Source organism: Tachysurus fulvidraco, chromosome 14 (assembly GCF_022655615.1).
Source record: "Tachysurus fulvidraco isolate hzauxx_2018 chromosome 14, HZAU_PFXX_2.0, whole genome shotgun sequence".
In the NCBI taxonomy this organism is placed as follows: Eukaryota; Metazoa; Chordata; class Actinopteri; order Siluriformes; family Bagridae; genus Tachysurus; species Tachysurus fulvidraco.
This window is the reverse complement of record NC_062531.1, coordinates 10319216-10342484: the sequence shown is the minus strand read 5'-3', so window position 1 is coordinate 10342484 and position 23269 is coordinate 10319216. Positions and strand designations below refer to the sequence as shown.

The 23269-nt window shown below is 37.8% G+C and overlaps 1 protein-coding gene across 1 annotated transcript in view; it reads left to right on the top strand.

Moving 5' to 3' along the window:
* Positions 1-23269, top strand: part of agbl4 (AGBL carboxypeptidase 4) — a 276090-nt gene that overhangs the window by 3600 nt on the left and 249221 nt on the right. The window contains exon 3 of the mRNA XM_027166429.2: positions 18871-18995. Within this exon, the coding sequence (XP_027022230.1) occupies positions 18871-18995 (125 nt within the window). The remainder of the gene's footprint in view (positions 1-18870; positions 18996-23269) is intronic.

Here is a 23269-nt window from a genome sequence, read left to right as displayed (position 1 = left end):
CTGTGGTTTTAGAGCTCTGAAATCTCAAATGTTTTGTACTATTTCTACACTGGAACACTAATATAACTGTCTCTGTAGGAGATGTTCTTGCTGACATTATGCACTGACATACTCAGTCACCTGTACTCTGTAAAACATGATCGGCCCAATTAAATCATGCAACTTTTCTTAACTCCAATAGTCATGGCTAGACTTAGGCTCAAGTTTCTAAGTTTCTAAATTATACTTAAAGTAATCTGTTGCCTTGACTGTACTCATGTTTGCAGGTGAGCTTACGTTTCTTTTCTAAGCTTAACCATCTTGTAATGTCTTACAGTGTACAACAGTTGCACTTGATTTTTTTTCTTAGGAGGTCTTTTTTTCCTACAGGTCTCACTAATGTACATGCATCATGGAAATTGCTCGCATGCTTTCAGATTTCTAGCCCTGTGTATTGAAATCCTTCCTACAGATGTAAATGGAGATCTTACTTTAGACTCTGCTCTGTGGGAATCACTCATTTCTCAGTGTTTGTGACTGAAGTTCCTGATATCTGTGTCCCAGGAAAGAACCCTCTTTCACTCTTTCAACCCTGTCTTTTCCTCTTTCCATCTTGATCCAAAATTGATATCAAATTGGCTCCACATTTTATACCTGCCACAGATAAATTATGCTGTTTTTCCAATTCATTCATTCATTCATTCATTCATTCATTCATTCATTCATTCATTCATTCATTTATCTATCTATCTATCTATCTATCTATCTATCTATCTATCTATCTATCTATCTATCTATCTATCTATCTATCTATCTATCTATCTATCTATCTATCTATCTATCTGTTATACATAATTATCGATTAAAAAGATAAAATCTTTAAACAAAAGATAAGGATAAGGTAAAGGGTATTGCTTTTTGCATTCTGGTTGCAATTTACTCAGCAGTTGTGTTTGTATTTTCTTGGTGGAAAAATACATATCTCAGATTATCTTAAAATGTTATATGCCCTACATGACATTTAAGATTCAGGGAGCAAGTGTAAGACCTTGGCAATTCATTTTCTAATTTTCAGCTTGTTGGTATTGTATTGGTACGATACATACGTTTACATAAGGAATCCATGATATCACCAGTCCTTAGCAAAGGAAATGCTCAGGTTAATAGGAACAAAGCTTTGCTTAGGTTTAAGCGTTTTGCAGGCTGGTCGTTCCTATAACATGCCAAGATTGTATTTTAGTAAGACCTGAGGCTCATGTAGCCATGAACGACTGACCCATCCTGTGAAAATATGATGGCATTAGAAGGTAATATTAAGCCTACATACTGTCAAATCTGTATGATTAAAAATATTAGCTCGTCCCTTGTGTACAATTGAATTGCTATGTGGTCCAAGAGATTTCTCAGTGTGGGCTATGCTTTCACAGTCTAATTATCTCCTTTCATAAAGAAGGGGGGTAAAAAAAAAAGTAATGCATGTTGCAAAAGTGCCTGCTCTTTTACCTTGTCTGTCCACATGTTGAAAGCTGTAATTAAACAGTGCTGTAATATTTTGAAGAACGCTTCGAGTAAATGGCCTTTGTTTGGCTCTTTTTGTAAGGGCAGAATGAATGGCGGCATAATGAAAATAAAGTGCTTTTTCTGTGACAAGGTCAAGTGGGCAGCTGAGAGCGGCTCCAGGCTGGATTGACAGTGAATCAGTAGGGCTCTGGAACAGACACAATATCATTCTCTGCTGGGAGATTAGGTTCAGGGACTCCAGCAGATGAGACTCAGCTTTCATATTCTTGACAGGCAACCAATTCACTCCACCACAGGGCTGTGGCTCACCACTGCCCCTAGCCTCCCTGTGGGAGAGCTTTTTAAAGGATTCCTGTGCTCTTGGAAATGTTCTATATCAATGCAATTTCAGGATAGGCTAGCCTTTTTTGGTCTTATCAGCTTGTAACTTTTTTTTTCCAAGAAAGTTGGTAGCGTACAATTTCAGAGCTCGTGATTGAAAAATTTCAATCGGACGAAGGACAAAAGCAATGCATGACAATATTATACAATTCTAGAGTTAGCCTGTATAACAGTAATGTGAATATTTGCAGTCACAATTGTCTGTCTTGATGCATCACTATCGAACAGTGTTCCTCGGTGAGACACAGTGGTAGTGTAAACTGTGCAGTGTGGCTGAGGTGTTACTAAATCCTGGAGGTCAGCATTACTGTAAAACACCACGGTGCCATGCTTTGTATCATAATTTTTATTTGTGGGCAGTGAAGGGCATCAGCACAAGAACAAGGAATATGATCAACATAAATTTACAGAGCCTGAGTTAATATAAATAAATAATCAGGGGAATTTATATGTTTCTCTGTTTCCCTGAGGAATGGCTCTAAGGACCAACGACATTGATTAACGAGCATCGAGCGGCCAGGCAGAGATCAGCTAACATATATGATATTACCCGCACTTCTCTGGCTAGGGAAATTCTCCTGAATGATTTATGGAATTGATATTAATCTCTTTCCAGTAAATGCATTACCAAAGTTGGAAACGAGAGAGGAATTGATATTACTGTGCTAATGTCAAATTAATGTCCTGTTGCTGTTTCAGCAGAGCAACACGGCAGCTAAACAACGTTAACCGCTTCTACGCTGACAAAAGAGAAGTGACATTTGTGTAGTAGAAAATGCTGCTATTAGTGTTAAACGTTATTGAGTTCGGAGCTCCAGAGTCACGGAAAGCACATAGAGCAATGGTATGGAAATAGGAAAGTCCTAGATATGATAGTTAATTACTCATTAGTTACACAGAGAATGCTCGAAGGCAAACTTTTTAAACTTTTGGAGGCAGGTTTGAAACGTCTGTGTTTACTTTATCTTGTTGCCTAAAGTCAACTTTTTTTGGTAGCATGATTTGTTTTCTTTCTTTCTATCTTTTTTTTTTATTACAAAGATTTAGGAGAAAAACCTAAGTAAAATAAGTCCACACTAATGCCTGAAATAGTTTTCAGAGTATTGAATAGGTCAAAGAAAAGAAATTAGAGGTATTGAGATGCATCCATATATCTAGTAATATATGTCAAAATATCTAGTCCTAACACTTTTCTACCTGCAATATGGAAAATTTGAATTTCTCACGTCTTAAAGATCATTGCTTGTGTTATATTTTAAGGGTGTGACATGAGTTACACTCACTTTCTCACTACAAGCTTAATTTATTGCTGAGTGAGGCACAGGGATTTAAACAGATGTATTTATTTGACTTGAAGCTATCATTCATCTTGCGTCCTGCTGCCAGTACAGCTGTTTTTCCTGTTTTTCTTTTTTCTTTTCTTTTTTCAAGGATAGCTCTCAAGGTTTTGCATGAAAAAAGTGAATTCTGAGAAATAGCTCATATCCTCAGAATCCAGGTAATAAATTCTAATTGGTTTATTAAAACAGTGCATGGTAATATAAAGTGTTTACTGAAGGTATAAAACACCTAATTTACATTTAGATGAGATATAACTCACATTCTCGTCAGCTGTATGCAGATTAGGGCAGTAGTATATCTTTTCTGAGACAGTTGAGCCTCCAGGTTTTGTGTCACTTGAAGAAAAGAACTCTCTTTCACTCCCGTCGTCTTTCGCACTTTCTCTCTTTCTCTTGCTCAGTTTTTATAGAACTTAAGAAAATGACCCCCATTATGCTCAGGTTGATAGTAGAAAAACATAATGAATATTTCCTGAAGGCATCATTAAGGCTCTTGGTGAATATGATAGAATTAGAAACAGTGTGGGAATTTCTACAGGACCTTGAATGCAAATGAGCTTTAGGGGATCTAATTAGTGTTTTCATAGTGAAATGTAGTCTTTTGATTATTTATATTGTATTATTTAGAATGTTTACTTTTTCTCTTGTATAAAACTGGGTAATATGTTTTGTTATTATAACTTAACAATTGTACTTAAATGTAGGGTTGCAACAATAATCTGTTGGCTATTTTTCTAATAATTAAGAAATAATCTAAGGATTAGTTCTTGTTCCAGCGAAAGTAACTAATTGTTTATCTTTGAGATAATTGCACCGACTGCGATAATTGGACCGGCTGAGATAATTGGACATACACATAGCGCTATATGGTTCACAGAACCAACAGAAGCAGTGCTGATGCAATCCGCTTCAGTCGTCTGTATTCCACCCCAAAAATAGAGGCAGATACAGCATTACATTATAACCCACTTAACTGTACTATTGTAATATTTCTTAAACAGGCATGCTTTGTTTTTAGTTGAATATAAATATTAAATTAGAGAAATGAGTATCTTAGTGACAGTAGATAGGATATTAAAGCTTGCTGATATAAGAGTTTATAATATCCTTTTCATGTAGAACTACTGTAATCGCTGTCTTTTTTTCTTCAAGTGAACTGTTTGTTTTGTTTCCACAGTTGTATCTGGAGACTTTATTACATTGTAGGTGGAGGTGTTACTCACAAGAGTAAACACTGAAAACTGCACCACACATTTATGTTTCATCAGTGGGTCAACGAGTAAAATCCAGTGTGCACGTGTGTCTATCGCAGTATTCTAGTACTCTTGTAAACCGTGTTGTGCTAGTTACTAAGAAATAGTAAGTAGTTACAGTTACCAGTTACTTCATTCAAAAAGTAACTCAATTACTTTGTTGATTACTTACACCAACAAGTAACACATTACTGTTAAAAGTAACTTTTTAGTTACGTTTTTAAAGAAACAATGAGCATATTTACACTTTGAGAAACTCGTCTTGCTCTCGCCTTGACTCGTCATTACTGCCGCACATGCTTGAGTAAATGGAAACACGCCCACAGTGCGGTCGTCTTCTTCGTGTTTACAGGTCGGCATCCACCAATCCTACAATGCGTCGCTGCTGTAAACAGGTTAGTCTGTAGGCTACACTTCAGCCAAAATGAATTCATTAAAAAAAGTAACGGACAGACGCACCATATGGTAACGGTAACGGAATTAATTTGTAATGCTTTAGAGTATTAGTTACTGTCAAAAGTAACTGCGTTACTACCCAAAACTGCTTGTAAATAGAGATAGACATTTTAAAACAATTTTAACAGCCGTTTATTGTGATGCTAGTATGTTCTGTAGCGTACTTGATAAGTTTGATGAATGTAAGGTTTACTGCAGGCCAGTGGTTGATAATCAACATGAGCTCTTTGCCACTTTCTTTTTCTAACCAGCAGATGTTTTTGTGTATTTCTCCAGCTCTTATCTTCTCTTAAACCTCAGCAGCAGTAGCCAGTGGTATCTGAGAGCGATTCAGAAGGGAATAGAATAGCCATGCTTTCAGAGACAGTTTTATACTCTTTAGAGCTCCCAAGAATCAAGACAGTCAGCTCCCCATTGATTAAAGAAGTGGAATCATTTTAACAATCAAGCTGTCTGCTTAGCACAAGTGGCAGCAGGCATCATTCGAGCTCAGAAGAGATGAAGTACCACTATAAATGTTTTCATCTTCAACTAAAACATGTCATAAAGACATGAGCAATGCTGTGCGGAAAAGATATTGATGTTTGAGAGGGGGAAACTTTTTTTTTTACTGCTTTACAAGTATTACAAGGAAACAGACATTGTCATTAATGCAAAACATGACTCTTGAGGAGCACACTGATGCATCTTCTGCCTGAATATCGGTGCGGCCATCCTGAATCTTTCCAAATGGAAAACCTTGTTCAAGTGTTCAATATTATAATGATAATAGAGCAACGGAAGTTAGGAGAAAGAGGTAAATATTTCTGTTTATACATAACTGACAGGTCTATGTCCACACTTTTAGAACATTTTGAATCCTTAAGGCTTTTTAGGTTAGTATTAAAATCTTAAAATCTTAGATGTTTAAAAAAACTCTACAGCAGAAACTGCTTCATGTAGAAGCTATAAACTTTATGAAAGCTAAGCATTCAAGCCTTCATTGAAAGGCATGGTGGATTAATGGTTAGCAAATTTGGAAGTTTGATTCCAATGTGCTTCTGGGGCTTTATGTGGGTACCCTGGTTTCCTCCCCAAGTCCAAACACATGCATTGCACATTCTCTATCTCTAAATTGTCACAGTGTCTGAATTGGTGTGCAATCGTTGCCCTGTGCTCAGGAACAACAGTTACACAGTCTCTGTTCCTGCAACCCACGCCAAACACATAAGTGTGTCTATAAAGTATTTAATCTTAGAACTATTTTGGAATAATATGCTTTGCTGAAACATAACAAAAATAGAACGATTCATCAAATAATTCATTTCATCATGTTTGGAGAAAGACAGGTACTGTAGCGTGTATAATCTCAAGAACACCAGCCCCACATTGAAGTACACAGTCGGAGCATCATGTACATTACACTACAACAGCCACAAATAGCCAATGTAACTCAAAAAGGCCTTGCCTGGCATCGCCAGTCTTTTAACTTGAATCCTATTGAAATTTATGGTTTTAAAAAATCCCGAGTCCATCAGACTTTTGCAACCATGAGGGATTGAAGATGATTTGCCAGGAACAGTGGGCAGAGGTTTCGAAAGATGAACTGCTAACATCAGCTTTGCAACAAAATACAAATGATTTGTAGTGTCCAAAAAATGTTTTTTCCTGTATTTTTTGTTTGTTTATTCTCTGTTTATTCCGATGAAAACATACTTTTCTTGTTCAAAGAGCAAATCTGAAACACGCGTGTAAACCCGAAGTGGATATTTGCACTAGAAGTATATTAAATAACAAGAACAAAAAGTGTCAGAGTGTTTATTTTCTTTCACTGTATAATATGAGAAACAACCCTGGCTGTGGGCGTTTGAGTAATAAGTATTGTAAATTTTTCTTGTCACTTGATGACAGAAATAGGTATTATATTTAAAATTGATTTATTGACGATATATCATACTTGCAAAGCTAGATGTTCTATTGTTAGTCTTATTTTAGATTCTGATTTTACATTAGATTCTAATGGTGGGGAATATGCATTTGCATTTATGCATACATATATATGTACTGTACAGTATATGCACAATTTGCCAGTGTGGGCTGTTTCCTCACATTTATCAATGCCACAAAAAAAGCTACACGAGGAAAAGCATTTGGCTGTGAAGACTTTAAATGTAAGTGATAAATGTACAGATACATGTCTTTGGAAAATATTTTGCAAACCTTAAATGCCAAGGATGTGTTTTAGTTATAGCCCTCAAAATGGAATACTGAAATGTGACTTTACTAAGAGACATGAGCCAATATCATGATTTGGATGAGTCAGATTGTACACTGTTGTGTGACTAGCCATGGCTTAATTACTGCAGTTTTAGTATCTTTACAAAAGCACAGCAATTGATTGTATATTGTGTGTCTATTTGTGTGTGCTGCAGAGCAAGGCAGGTGAGCTGGCTATCTCAAAAGTACACAAGCAAATTAAACAGGTGATAATATGGCCTGACATTCTTGTCATCACGCTCTGCTGCCTTTGATAAAGAGTAGCAGTGGTTCTGATCTTTTACAGATTTGCCCAGTTGCTAATTATATAAATATTTACTTGCATAGAAATGTCATTGAAGTCCTGTATGGATTCTTGGGGAGAAAATGCAATTCCTGTTGTCACTCTCCTACTTAATATTGGTTGAATTCTGTGTTGCATGATCTATTTACAATATCTTTTTATATAGACTTTATTAGTAAAGTTAACGCACATTGCCTAAGAATACATTTTGTTCGTTTACATTTACATGATTTGGTGGACGCCCTTATACAGAGCGACTTACATTATCTCATTTTTTTATAAAGTTGAGCAATTGAGGATTAAGGGCCTTGCTCAGGGGCCCAACAGTGGCAGCGTGGTGGACCCGGGATCAAACTCACAACCTTCCGATTGGTAGCCCAACACCTTAACCACTAGGCTACCACATGCCATTTTGTTCAAGATGCATGCTACTCTTGTGTCTTAATATTACAAGAAGTAGAATTAGAAACAGCTAGAATTGTGTGGAATATAAATAATTTGATACTTTTATTTTATTCTGTACTTTTAATATGTGCTTGCTTAGCCAACCACATTTTAAATCATATAGCACATTCCCACCTTACGCTACTTAGTTTAGAAACTAATTTGTACCTGAAAGCTCTGCCTGTGAATGTGACACATATTTCAATTAGCACACTCCACCTACTCTCACCAGCACTTTATAATGGACTGTAGGGAGATAGCACACATGGATTTCACACCTTCTACTTGACAGTTATTAGCAAAATATTTACTTAAAGCTCATCGTTTTCTTTACAGCAAATGTAATCTTATCAATGTAAAGCTGGCCATTTAGCCTAGTTAAAAAAAACAACAACTCATATAGGTTTTGAAGCTCTGCTGAATATCAGGAAGAGTCTATATCTGACCTAATTTAGCCAAAAGTAAACACAAGGCTTAGCTTAAAAGGTGATAACTCTGGTGTCCTGCAATCCGCTTCAGAACTGTAATGCCAGTTTTATGCCAGATCTTAAAATTTCCTAAACTTAATATTTCTTTCTTTTTTCATTTCTCTCATCTTATACCTTAAAATGAGTACAATTATTTTATACCCTAAGTGATATCGGGTATTATTTTTTCAAGCATCCTAGTGAATTCTCAAGTCTAAAGAGGAGACACACCCCAAGTAAACGACTGCACATAGCTGTATTGTGGTACATTGCTCTGTGAACACGCTCTGGTGATTGAGTAATCCATTTCCCCGAGCAGCTCTCCTGATGCCGTAAACACCCTCACCAAGCAGACACGTCATTCTTCATCTCAGCTAGGGACACCCAGCTTGGGAAAATGGTGTGGATTTGTAATGCTTTTGTACTTTGTGTTTGCTTTCTCTTTGTCTCTTTCTCTGTCTCTCTCACACCCTTGTTTTTCCACCTCCTCTCTGTTTATATTGCTGATTTATTTAAAGCGTTATACTTGAGATGAGATGCACTGATGTTTGCTATCTTACATTTACTATATGCTTGGACTATCTTTGTAAACCAACGTGCAGAAACGGAGGAGGAATTTTGATAGAAATGCATTTGGTTTGGTTACAGGCAGTTGCTCAGGAGTAAACAAAATTGAAATGTGCCCTACATATCTGTCAGTTTGTGCAGCCCAAGAAATGGAAAGGGTTTATGTTGTTTTTGTATGTATGCAGAACAAATAGTAGCTTGCAAATAAAGAATGTTGTACAGAGGGGATCTCATTTGGCTCTCAATATAGCTTGCTATTACTCCATATTTTAAATCACGCTCCCCACTGATATAAAAGCTTGGTTTTTAGAGATCTAAAACTAGAGTTGCATAAAAGTGAGATGCGCTCAGTAAGATGATCCTCTGTATATAAAAGAATACTATCTTATTTTGTACAGAACTGATCTCCAAGATGTAATGTAATTCTTACACACATCTTTTGTGGTATCAGGGTTTCATGTTCTTCCTTTCTGTTGTATATGCATGAATATATTTGTTTCCTCAAGAGTTTAAAAAGGCATCAGCCTACTGGTTCTTATCCAAGGCCATTTTAAGTGTGTATTTATAATGAGAGTGAAACGGTATATCTGTCTTTTGAAGAAGATTCAGATTGTGCTCTGCTTTTTTTTGTTACTTCCTTCAGAGCCAGAGAAGCTTTAGTGAGGGCCGCTCTCACAGCTTTTATTTTTCTCTAGAGCAGAGAGAATTTAGTGTTAATATGTCAAATTACAAATCCAAGTTCCTCAATCTAAGTGTATTACCTAAGGATTAATGGCCTTTTTGGATTTGTTCTTGCAATTGTAACTGCTTTTTGTGTTATTTGTTGTTGTTGTTGTTTTTTTTAATCCTCTTTCCTTTTGTACTTTCTAACTTTGTAATATATATTTATTACTCTATCAGTTAATTTCACTTAAGTAATTGCACCATGTTAGGTGGAGTGAGCCAGATCGCTTCCAGAAGGAGAGGGAGACAGAGCACTGATGCTTTGCCAAGGCTTTTGAATAGCTTTCAGTGGAGGCTTTTTCCTTCCCTCTTCCATCCCTCCCCACCCCTATCACATAAAACTGGCAGTGCATTGACAGTGGGAGCACTTTGTGTAATTCCCCAGATTGAAAAGCTGTTTCACAATAAGAAATTTCTGTCCCTGTTGCTCCTTACAGAAAGAGGAGGTCTTGCTAGGATACTGCAGGCATCTTGCTCTTCACTTGCTAAACTTTTCTGCTTTAGCTGAGGTATTACTGGATCACACATCATATCACAGACTATGAGCCAAAAGACACAACTGTAATTTTATAACTGTATCACAACCCAGCAGCACGGACGAGATATGAAGGCATATTGCTGTAGTAAAGCTTAACTGTGGTGTGATTACAGCCCAATCTTCTCATTCTGCCCAGGTGGGGCTGCTGCTAGGTATATGACTGAGCTGAGAAAAAAACTGCTGCAGGCTTCAATATGGTTTTATATCCTAAACAACAATGTCCTTGTGATACCGCATGCCAGACGCCACACCGGAAACTTGTCAGTATGTGTGTGCACATACTCATGTCCCACGGAGCTAAAAGTGAACAGCAAGAGCAGTTCACACTCCCTTTGACATCTCATTCCACCCCACCGTGGAGGCTTCCCACCTTCCTGCGTCCATGACCTGTAGTAGTGGATTTCAGCATGTGTTCTTTCCTCCATCTCTATCCCTGTGTTTGCAAACTCATTACAGACCAATCAGCTTGGGGCAGCATGTGTGGCCCCACAGGTAGCTGGGCTGTAAATAAGCATGAGTGCATGTTCCCATGTTGCATGGAACTGGGCCTGACAACAGCTGCTCTCAGCACCACTGTTGACCTTCTCCTCACCACTAGCGCACCAAGGACTCTCCAACTGCTTCTCTTTTATCTCCATAACATTTGTAGGAGCAATCATTCTTTCTGCTGAAAGACATGGGGCAAGGAGGAAAGGAAGTAGTAAACAGATAATAGAAATAGCAAGCACTATTTTACAGTGAAATTGTGTTACCTGCCACCCACTTCAACTCACCTTTACTGGGGCGCACACCATTATTATTTTTTTTATTTTGATGCCCTTGCCACTAGGCTGTGTGTCCGTTTGTCTGTTCTTGTGTCCGTTTGATATAGCACCATATTTCAAGAATGGTTGCATGGGTATAGGATTGATATGAAATTATCATTGTAACTAAGAATCAGGTTCAAGGTTACAGCAAGGTCTGAAATATTTTTACTTCAATCGTTTTTTAGGCGTTGAATAACAAGAATGGCTCGTTTTAGACATTTATTTGTTGATATGCATATCTTTGTTAACTGTCAGGTTTCATCAAATTCATTAAACATGTCATATTATATTCCATTTAATTTATAGACATACATAAATAAGTATAAATTATCTACTATACAGATGAGAGAAAATGGACTGGTGCATGCAAAAACCATGAGGATGATATTTATCTAGATATCTAGAAGAACAGTATTACAGTTTTTCCTTCACTGGAACTAGGAGGCCCAAAGCTGGTCCAGCATGACAATGCCTCTGTGCACCACCAAGCTCAATAAAGACATGGTGTGCCAAGGTTATAGTGGAAGAACCCAGGTAACGTGTACAGAGCTCTGACCTCAACCCTATTGAACACCTTTGGGATAAACTGGATGGCCCATGTGGTCCAGGCCACCTCGTCTGACCTCAGTGCCTGACCTCAGTAATGCTCTCATGGTTGAATGAACACAAATCCTGACAGCCAGAATCCACAATCTAGTGGTTCCCAAAAGAGTAGAGGTTATCAACAGCAATGGGGGATGTTCAACAAGCACATAGGTATGATGCTCAGGTGTCCATATACCTTTGGCCATATAATATATACTGTAAGTATCAAGCCTCTCATGCAGCATTTAAAAAACACTTATAGAAACATACTTTAACTTTATGCATTTTTTGGATGCTTCTCAAAAGAGGAGGGCAATCCAAACATGCCCAAACCTCTCCTCAGGAATGGACCAAGACTAAAGTTAAAGAGTCTCACCAAATATCATTGTTATTTTTATTTATGTTTGGGTCACATGTTGCTGCTTGATAATGTGCTGCATGAGTACATTAATATGGGTTATTCTGAGTTGGTAAAATGGTGTTCAGAAAATATTACACGCTCAAAGAATCAAGGCTGAATAGTCAGCAACTATTTTAAATATTTCACACATCAGGTCAGCTTCATACCAGCGGACTGTCATTTATAAAGTGCACAGAATATAAGAGTTAAATATGACGGATTTGTGTGGTGAATGTCCATAAACAAACTGCTAATATGGCACAGTTTATATGATTCTTTGCGAGTTACGGTGTAGCACTTAAACATACTGGGCAATTGATGTCCAAGCGTTCAAAGGAAACCAGCTGAACATAAGGCACCTTATTTATTTATTTTTAATGGATTTTTTTTATTTTAATGGATTTATAAATAAATATAATTTTTTAATAGGATCAAATATAGTTGGAAGTTGTCGGTATATCTAGGCACCGCATCTATGTATCAGCTACGTGTGGGAAACACTGGCAGTTGTTGACACACTTTGAGCGGCTTTTCCAGTCTGCCCACAGTCATGTGGGACTCCAGAACACAGAGTGTGTTTCATGGCTGAGATCAATAATACAATTTAGTAAATTTCACAGTGAATGACTCCCTGTGACCTACCAACTGTTATGAAATGAACATACTTGCTTTGGGCATTTCTTTTCTGAAAGGAACAAAAATTGTGGTGCAAGAGCAGAGGTAACATTTGATCTTTTTCAAATTCATTGCCCTCTTTATCATTGGTGCCAAGTGTGTAGGCTGCTGAGCATTCTGGGGTCCTCAGGCATCATGTTGCTCTGCTTTGCCTGATAGTTTCTTTTGCCAAGAACCGAATAGCAAGACCCCCAAGAACCCAAGAACATGCAATCCAAAACTGTTAGTTCTCTTCCATTTACTTTCCCATTTCATTTTTGATAAAAATGCTAATGTGCATGATTATTTCACTATTTAGTGCCATTTTAATGACAGTCTAGTGATTTGGTGACATTCTGTAATTGATGTCATTAATTAGCAGCCGTTGCCCTCTGAGCTCAGAGCTGGCATTTGTGCATAGTGCAGCCTATCTAATCCCACGCTACAGTGAAGTATTATTTTAATGCTTAATTTATGCTTGTCTCGAGGCAATCCCAGTCCTGACACCTGTTACTGAGTTCCACAAAGTTAGAGGTCATGCCTATAATCTCATCCAGATTTAACGATAAAGATATGGCTTGGTCAGTAGGGAGGGAGAGATTGATGTTGTCATGGTGACTCTTTGCCTTTAGACTTTCAGTAGGAGAGGAAAAAAATCACAAGGCCAGAGTTTGATATGAGGCTCAGAGGCAGACAGTGTTTTCCTAGGGTTTGAATCAATTCCAGCTTTATCAGTCGTCTGTGTCCAGGAATTCTCACCCTTGGGAGCAGCTGATGTGTTTTCCAATAATGAAAGTGAGCACATTGCAAAAGTACATTTAGGAGGTGGCTGTGCTCCCATGTCCTCTCTAATATCAAATGGACTTTCTAACAGTGAGTGTAGGCTCGTAGAAGGGTTGAGAAATGTTTGTGGCACCATGCTTTGTTGGTGAGTAGTTCCTGATGCACACTGACTGGCTCACACACAGTTTGACCTGGCTACTGTAGAATTTCTGGTCAGTAGAATGAACTCTAACTCACCACTATGCAATCATTTATAATGACCTGAAGGCTGAAACATTATGTCATCTTGATTAAATCATTTCTTTAAAATTATTGGGTTTCTTCTGCTGTTGGAGTCATTTATGGTCTGTATAAAGATGTCAGAAATGGGAAATTGGACTGTTAACAATATTTCAGCTGTGACAAACCTTTAACACAGTTCAATGGATTTCCCTTTTTAAATGATGTGTATTGAATTTATTAAATTCTGATGTACCTTCTTTCTCATTTGATCTTTTTTCCCCTTTAAATGCTTAACTTACTTTGTTTAAAGAAGGGTTTACACAAGGTGAGTGAATTGAAAATTTAGTATTGTATAACCCAAAATATAGCACTTTTGGTTAAAATGCTCTTGTTTAGCTCTTAAAAACATGGCGATAGAAAGTGAATGTTGTGAACGATTTTGAGAACATTCTATTGTATTTATTATGTCAAACAGAGATAACCCTATTAAAAACCATTGTATGTTTTTTCATGTCTTTGTACTTCTTGTATATCTATATACTGTATACATATTATTTGGCATTTTTGTTAAGTACTGTTAACAATAACAATATCAGTTGTATAAGTGCTCTAAGGTGGCTGAATGGGGAAAACTGTAAAGGAGAGAATGGCAGAATATTTACGCTTACTTCCAGAATTATATTGAATATTAGCTTAAACACTAATGACAGCAAAGTTTTGAAATGTTTAAATGACCTAATAAGAAGATATTAATGACAAGAAAATAATTCAATAGAATTAATCTATAATAGAGAGATAATATAATCTATAATTAATCTAGAGAAGATTTCCCCACTGATGTTAGCATGAGCAGTGATGAGTCAAGTGGAGACTAGTGTTTACATTTCTTTACAAATTGCTAGAAATCTTATTTTTACCATGGGTAGAATTGGAATGAAAACTGAGATCAGAACTCTGTAGACACATGTAAAGGGTTTTTCCAGGCTGCCACACATTAATAATGTATGTATTAACTGATCTGATAATGTTTCCAGTAGAAACCTATTAAAGAAAATAATTGTATAGCATGTTTTGTGACATATCTTTCATTTTTGTGTTGTATTCAATATAATTAAAATTATATTTCTGTAATATCTGCTTTGTGTAGCATTGTGTGTGTAAAGAAGAAGAAAATACACTATTATTGCCACATATTATATGATAATTAAATTAGTTTCTTTGCATATCTCAACTTTGAAGGCTGGGGTCAGAGCACAAGGGCAGATAGGATAAGGGTCTTGCTCAGGTACCCAACAGTAGCAGCTTGGAGGTGCTTGGTCTTGAACCCCAACTATCTGATCAACAGCCCAGAGCCTTAGCCACTTGAGCTATCCTTGCCATGACTATGTGTGTATGTGTGTGTGTTTTTGTTGTTCATTGATTTGTGTGTTTGTTCATTGATTTGTTTATTTGTTTGTTCATTGATTTGTTTATATGTGTGTTTATTTGTTTGTTTGTTCCACTGCAGTGTTGGATATCAGTATACAGGCCTGACTCTCGGCCTCAGGCACTGGTGGACTGCAGCTGAATAAATTCTCCTTTGTCCCGGATGAGCAGTGTGACTGGCCTGGCTTGTAGTTTGGTAATGGGATTAGCTTAGCCATATTCTCTCTGCATGTTCTTGTTGGAATGGTCTTGCATAGCTACATAGCCACAAGTCAAAGGCTTTTTTTGTGAAACAGCACTGTGTTAAAGCATATGATGAATGCTAATGAACATCCCTCATATTTTCATAGAAGCACTACAATCAGCTCTTGTTATGGCTGACGGTAACACTTTATTTTGTCTGAGATATAAGCATCTGAATCGAACAGCTGGAAGTAAAGAGCAGCATTCGCTGGATGTGAAGGTAGCATTGGCATACTTTTCTACAAACCTCCCACAACAAACACTCTGCCGTACTGCTAGTGTACCTGAGGAAAGCTAATTCACACTGTGTTTACTAGCCTCCTTTACATAATAGGGTTAACCACATGAGAGTACAAACACACAGTCACATAATATCGCAGATGCTCAAGCCTCCCACTCGTTTCTCCATATTGAATTTTTATACCAGCTTGTTGATAGAGGGCTGAGCTAACTTCTTGCAAATGAGAAAGTATTTTTTTGCCCAGAGTCTCTGTGCAGAGTAATTCTGTACAGTGTGAGCAAAACACAAAAACAGAGTATATTCCCACAGAAGCTTGTGCAGCCCACTACTGTGCTGCACATTTATGCTTATTTGTTAAAAACCTAGTTTGTAAAATCTTAAGCATTGCACTGTTCTCTCTGAACAACTGATGATTAATATGGCCTGTAACCGGTGAAGATCCCTTTGAGGAAATATGCAGATAGAACTAGAATTTTAGGTTCAAAGAGAGTTTGTCTCTCTTATGGTTGCTTTTACTCTCTCTTTCTCTTTCACTTTTGTCCTATCTCCCTTTCCTCTTCATGTACACCCATCTACATACACACACTGTTAAAATCGGCTATTGATTCTTCCTCTTCTCATTATGCATGGAGTTATCTGTCAGTGAGCTGTCTCACCAAATGCTGTTTCCTTCAGTGCATGAAGGCTGGACCTCTCCCGAGCTATTTATTTTGGTTAAGAAGTGAGTGATGCAGTGTTGATTACAGCTCATCATAGTCTGACTTTGGAGTCAGACACCATAAAATTAAAACTGAAATCAATGGCTTATCCATATCTGTTCCTCTCAAGCTGAACATAGATGTGAAGCCTTGAGGCCTGTATTCCTCGTTTGACTGAAAGTATTTGCAGAATCCCTGATAGACCATGGACAGCAGCTCACTGTAGCACACGCTCTCCATGGTCCTGAGACGTCAAACCATTCTGATATGCTTGTGCTGTAATGGGTTTCATCAAGCTGAGAGCAAATATATGATACACTGTAGCTCTGTTAACGGTTTTACTTTTTGATCTTGCTGTGAGGGACGCTTTACCTGAATCTGTGTAATCCCTTAGGATATCACACATCTCTCTAATGTTAGATTTATTTACACTGGAGCTAAAATTTGCTCGTTATCCAAGACAGATTTTCTATTATTAAGCCTAATTTAGGATTTAGAACTCAAGTATAATTTATTTTCCGACTAGCCACTAGTTCAAAATGTAGCTTAATATGGGATTTGTTCATAGATTTTTTTTACTACGAAAACAGGCCACATATGTTCTGCAAGAGTTTCGCATAAATAAGTTTGTACTGAGTTTGTAGGTCATTGACTTTCGGTAGCCATTATTTGATGCCAGAAGCAGTTTAGATGGTTTATGTGTCAGAATGCCATGTGATGAATTACAGGGCACATCTGTGTGGAACAGCTGTGGTCACCATTCCACTGTTTTTCAATTGTGCATCCACAGCTGGCCATGTTTCCTCCCATTGCTTCTACAGGGGCTTCATCTTCTCTCTCTCTCTCTCTCTCTCTCTCTCTCTCTCTCTCTCTCTCTCTCTCTCTCTCTCTCTCTCTCTCTCTCCTCTCATCCTCTTTCTCACTGGCTGCTCGATTGTTATCTTTACTTTCTGCAATTTTTTAGACAAAGAATAGTATACAAATTACATGTAAGTATATGCTCAACTTGGCTTGGGATGCAGATTGTGGGGACATGTTCTCACTCCTTACAGTTACAGTCTGTCATTGGCTTATGGAAGGGAATGTCGAATAGCAATACATCTTACTCATGGAAAACTTGCCCTGGAGGTTTTGGGCTCTGCAACCTATTTTATGATTCTGCATACTTCAATTTAAACACACACACACACACACACACACACACACACACACACACACACACACACACACACACACACACACACACAAACTGTACTGCTCTTAATTTATCGATCCTGGCATATTATGCTCAAGACTTAATTCAATTTTGTGTCATTTTTGAGTTGCGCCAGAGCATATCTATTTCAGTTGCTTATGTTTAAAAGGTCATCCATTGACCTTTGTCATAGCTGTCTGATAATCTATATATGTCTGTCAGCCAGGCTTATAACAGTCACCTCTGCTCATGTTCCCAGATTTCTGACTTCAGCAGGAACACAATCTGACCAGTGGTTATATACATTGCTCTAAATAAATAGTAACGACAAACCGCTTTGACTCATATTCTAAATGTGCATCAATTTTCCATATTGTACTGATTTTCAGATTTTTTTTTACCACAGATATACTCAAAGGATCAATTGTTATCGTCAGTATAGATTTATGAGTTTTATGAGTTCATATGAGTTTCAGATTTTGAACACTATATGTGCCAGTTATGTTTGTGTGTGTTTGTGTGTGAGGAGTTTGATGTCTAGTGGCTATTTGGTTGTTGGCTGACAGAAGGGGTGAGCTCTGCTTGTCTCGGCTCTGAGTATGTGGTGGTTGCCCCATCTGTCGGTAATTAGCTCTGAGCTACCTGGCGCCGCATGGTGAGTTCCACACTCAGTTCCCAAGATGTGGACATTGCTTCTTCCTTCTCCTCCACCTGACCAACTGTCCCCTGCTCATCCATCTTTTCAGCTTGATAAGCTGATGCTTTGTAGGACACAAGGGCAGACAAATAAGGAGTGGAACTGAACTACCTTCAGGTCTCTCCCAGTGTTTAGCACCTTTAGAGGGTTTAGTTTTCATTAATTCTGTGCCATGTTATGCTAGTCTTTTCAATTCAATCAATGTGTTAATATAAAAGTATACATTAATTCAAAATCAATGTGATTTTGTTGTCATTTGACATGTGTATGTGGTCAATATTCTGCTCACCCAAATGAGAAAATACCTTTTTGTTTTTGTTTATTTGTTTATGGTTGCTATGCTGAGACGCATGTCTTGCTGAAGGCTTGTTATTTCACGATCTGCTACCAAAGCTGTCTCAGTTGTCACCTGAGTGTCCGCCAAGATTCTCTGCAGCCTTCATCCAGCCCATCTAGCTTCTGTATTTGTGTCTGTGTTATTCCTTATTCCTGTGTGTGTTACTCCTGAAAGTTGACATAAACAGTGCATCTTCAAGGTGAAGCTTCTGATTACATTTCAATTAGAAATGACATTTCTAATTATGGAGAGATAAATAAATGATAGTTAGGATTTTAACCGAGCGTGGGATACATAGCCGGATCTTTCTGAGGTTTTTCCATGTTTTTTAAATCTAAATCAGTCTTTTTCTTCCTTTCTCTGTCCCTGTTTACAGGTAATTTGGGCCGTGTGGACTACATTAGTGAGTTTGAGTTTGACCTTTTTATCCGACCCGACACATGCAATCCTCGCTTCAGAGTGTGGTTTAACTTTACCGTTGAACATGTCCGGGAGACGCAGGTAAGCTCTAACAGAGTCTCACCCACTTTACTTAAAGTCCAGCATCATAGGAGATAAACGACAGACAGGCTATTATCATTTACAGAACTTTTAACGTTTTATATGTTCTCTTAGATTTGGTATGAATATAATTATTTAGAGTTGTTCTTTATTACTCATACACATCATGATGTGTAAAACTATATAAATTTACATTAACAGTGTGATGCCGGACTTCCGGGACACCCTGTATAAAAAAATGTCATGAATAATGTCCGCAGATGTTTCTTTTAAAAAGCACCTTAACTGATGAATCAGTGTTTTACAATGCTTGGGTGAAAACAAAACCTTACTGTTAGGATGTGAAAGCATCTACCTGCCCTCTACCTGTACAGAAAACTTATTGGGTTTTGAGAGACACAACAATGTTTTCCTTTTTGTTCATTTCTTATGTAGTAAGGTAGTCCTAATACCTAACTGGTCATGTCACCTGACAGTGACCTCACATGTGCTGACTATAAATAGCTCCTGCTGTGCCTGTCTTCATATCTGAAATTTGATTTCATGTGTCACTTTAAATCCCTGTAAATCCCAGGGTTCTGCTATCTTCATCTTGCTCACACTTAACAAAAATACATAACACTTTTACTTAGGCAGCTAAGCCACTTTATTGACATCTCAAACTGTTTCCACTCATTCCTGAAGAATATTTAAATATGTTATGCCACTTTTGATGGCATTTTAAAAAAGTTTTGAAAGTCACGTAAGCTTAAATGACACAACGGATGATGTCTGCTTGTCATTACCATATTGATGATATGACAAAAGATTGTCAAACCTCTGCACTAGTGTGACCTGCTCTCTCCCCTTGGTGCGAAAGGCAGACAGTCTGTGGCCTAATGAAATTTATTATCTGCCCAAATGCTGACATGAATTCTCAAGATATTCTAGCAGACGTCATCTTGAGCTTGTGCTTGAATAAACATCTTGATGAATTATAAATTACACTAAAAATCACATCAATAAGATTCACACAATCTGAAACTAAGCGGTTTAAGTATACATCTTCTGAATATGAATGCATTCACATATAATATAATATAGATACAGATATAAATAGTGACTATTATGAATCTAGTCAATATTGTATAGTTTTTTGGCTTTGCTGTTGAATATACTGTGTGTCTTTCTCCTGTGTCAGTCACCAATAGTACTTGCCAATCCCTCTTTTTTTGCATCTGTCTGGTTCAAAGTCCAGCTTAGCAATCAGGTTGGTAAACTTAACCTTGAAGTAGAGCTTGAGGACTGTCGCACTCTATTTTCTCCTCTTTTTTCACATCTTTGTCACCGTGAGGACAGGCGACATCCACTGCCCAGCCCAGACAGCTGCTATTGGTGGGGAGCAGTGGTCACATGCCACAGTGATATCTGGTGATAGAGGCTGACCGTCAGGGATAGAGCTAGGCAGGGCTGGGCTTGGACTGTGTTTTCTTTTATTAATTCTGATTGGAGCCTCATCAGCTCTGCCATTCCTGATTAATGCTAAGAGTCAAATACAAACATAGAATAGGATCAACAGGAGAGTTGTTCGATGGGTCTCACTCACTCTCTCTCTCTCTACTCGAAGCATCTGTAAATCCTGATTACAGGTTTCTTGAAGAAAGAACGTGTCGTAAGAAGGATAGAGGCAAAGCATGAAGGAGAGAACACGACGGAAGGAGGGAGTAGATGAACACTCGGGATGCTATAGCTGTCTCTTGTAGCCTAGCTTTATATCGGAACATCTCTCTGCAGTGCTGTAGTCAGCGCTAATCAAATTTTATGGGCAAGAGATGAATGGGAGGTCTTTGCTAGGAGCCTGATCGATTTTAAGGCCAGATAGGCTTCTGCATCCTCCTCCAACAGGATATTTGCTGCTGTGGCAAAAAAAGGAAAGAACAACAAGGGGCAAGAAAACACACACACACACACACACTACATAGACTACAGGTGGCAAAAAAGGAAACATTTACACTATTAGATTTGGAGCAGCACTACATTCCCCTCCCTCCTGTACTATCCACTTTGTAATCTCTCTTTTATCATTCCAATTTCCGTTTAAAAATGAACACTACTGTGAATTTAATCTATGTTGAAAGGTAACCTGAGTTATCTGGTAGTGATTGTATGGTTAAGGTTGTCTATAAATGTGTATATAGAAACATATTAGTGATCCTTAAGGCACCTGTGTATTTGTGATCAATTTTGTGATATTGTGACAAGAAAATAAAAGCATATGATAAATAACAACACGTGGAAGTTAATAGATGTCTGTACATGCGTGTGTGTGTGTGCGCACTGGTGTACGTGAAAAGCTCTGCGCTATAGAGATATCAGGACCAGTGCAGGGGAGTCTGAGTGTTTTATCCTCCTAAGCTTGCCAACTCCCAACTCTGCACCAAGAACAGGGGAATAGGAAACAGTAAAAGCCCGTGATATTGGAACTGAGATGACCATTTTGAAGGGATGTAAGCTGGTGAAACAGATTTGGTCTGCCTCAATCAGCTTAGCAGCTTTGTGGAAATTGGCTGCAGCATAACATTTTTATGATAGATGGATGCCACCACCCCAAACCCCTTCCTCCCCTCCTCCTCTCAAAAGGAAAAAAAAAAACAGGTTTCAGAACCTCTGCACTTTTTGGTTAATTGCTCTGCAACTGTTTAGAGGTGCATTTGAGACTGTAATGATCCATGTGTTTTACTGCCCCTGTGCTATAAGAAAAAATAACACAGCTGAGAGGAGAATAAGGATTTACATTTTATGAGCAGGAACATAAGGACCTCTCCCTCAGGGATAATGCCGGTGGTTGCATTAAAATGAATGACACTGTTGTAATTTTTTTATTTTGTTAAAAACATATAGGACAAATTAAAGGAAAAGCCAGTGGGTCTGTAATACTGAAAGAGGAATTTTGCCGGCATGGTTTGGGTTCAAAAGTCCATTTAGAGACAAGTATCACTGCAAATGAATACAAAGTAATTTTGACTTATCACCTTTATCCTGTGATGAAACATTTCCATCTTGGTGGGGTGTCCACAGCCACTGTGTACGCATGAAAACAATCATATACATAGCCTTCAGAGTCATAAGATCTCAACCCAACTCAACACCTGTTTATTTTGGACTGGCGTATTAGAGAGTGCTCTCTGTAACCATCATCAAAACACTAATTAAGGGAATATATTTTGGATAAATCCATTCCCAACAGTTCTGGACGTAAAACCTTACTAAGACACTTTACCTTTTCATTTATTCCTTGTCTGGAAATTATAGCGTTTCCTATCCATTGAGATTATAGACACACATACAGGCACGTCATGAAAGCTCCCTGTATTGCATGACAGTCAGTAATGTGGTAGGTTGAGGGCTAGCACTTTCTATGAGACACAAAACTACTGGATCTTTTCCAACTGCAGCTCATGGAAGAGAATGTTAAATACGCTTTTTCATATACATGAGCTAACAGATTGTTCCCGATCAACAGTACAAAAGAGAATGTGGTCTCTGCCACAAAAAGATCAGTGTCTGTTATGCACATAGAGCTACATGTAGAGCGCTGCAGCTCTATTCGGCTTTAAACCTGAAGTGGGCACAGCCTAAACTGACAGGTAGAAATGTTAGCTCTGTTGGCATTGTTTGAATTCTGGCTCCAAAGGTTCCTCAGCTACAGCTACATCAGCGTTTGATATTATAATTTAACTGGAGATGTGCAAACTGTTTGTAATGCCTGTTCTATTCATACGATTGTAACATCTTCTAACAAATTTAGTTATTTCTATTTCCCAAAATAAATAAACAAACTTAATCTAAACACCCTGACCAGGCAGTTACTAAGAATGAATAAATGATCCTGATAAATGCATTGGGCAGTGTTGCGTGTTCATGGTAATGAAAGTGCACTTTCTTTGTCATATGAGCTTCATATGTAATCATTCACTAGCAGTAATGTAAAACTAAATAAATAGCATAGTATCGGTCTTGATGCACACCTTTAATCTCAGTTTTATATCGAAACCCAAACCCCAAACAAAATAAAACCTAGAGTGCAGTTCCTATTCAATCAATATTGTATTTGCTTAGATCATATTATCTGTTCATTCCAAATTCAGTTACATTGCTAGTGCTTTTTGTTTCAGGATACTGCACACAGACTGTACCTCATATTATAAGGTATAAAATTAATGTATAAAATACTGTAATGTTTTACAAAGTTGTGCTGTGTGTGTGTTTGCATGTGTGTGTAAAAAGAAGGAGGT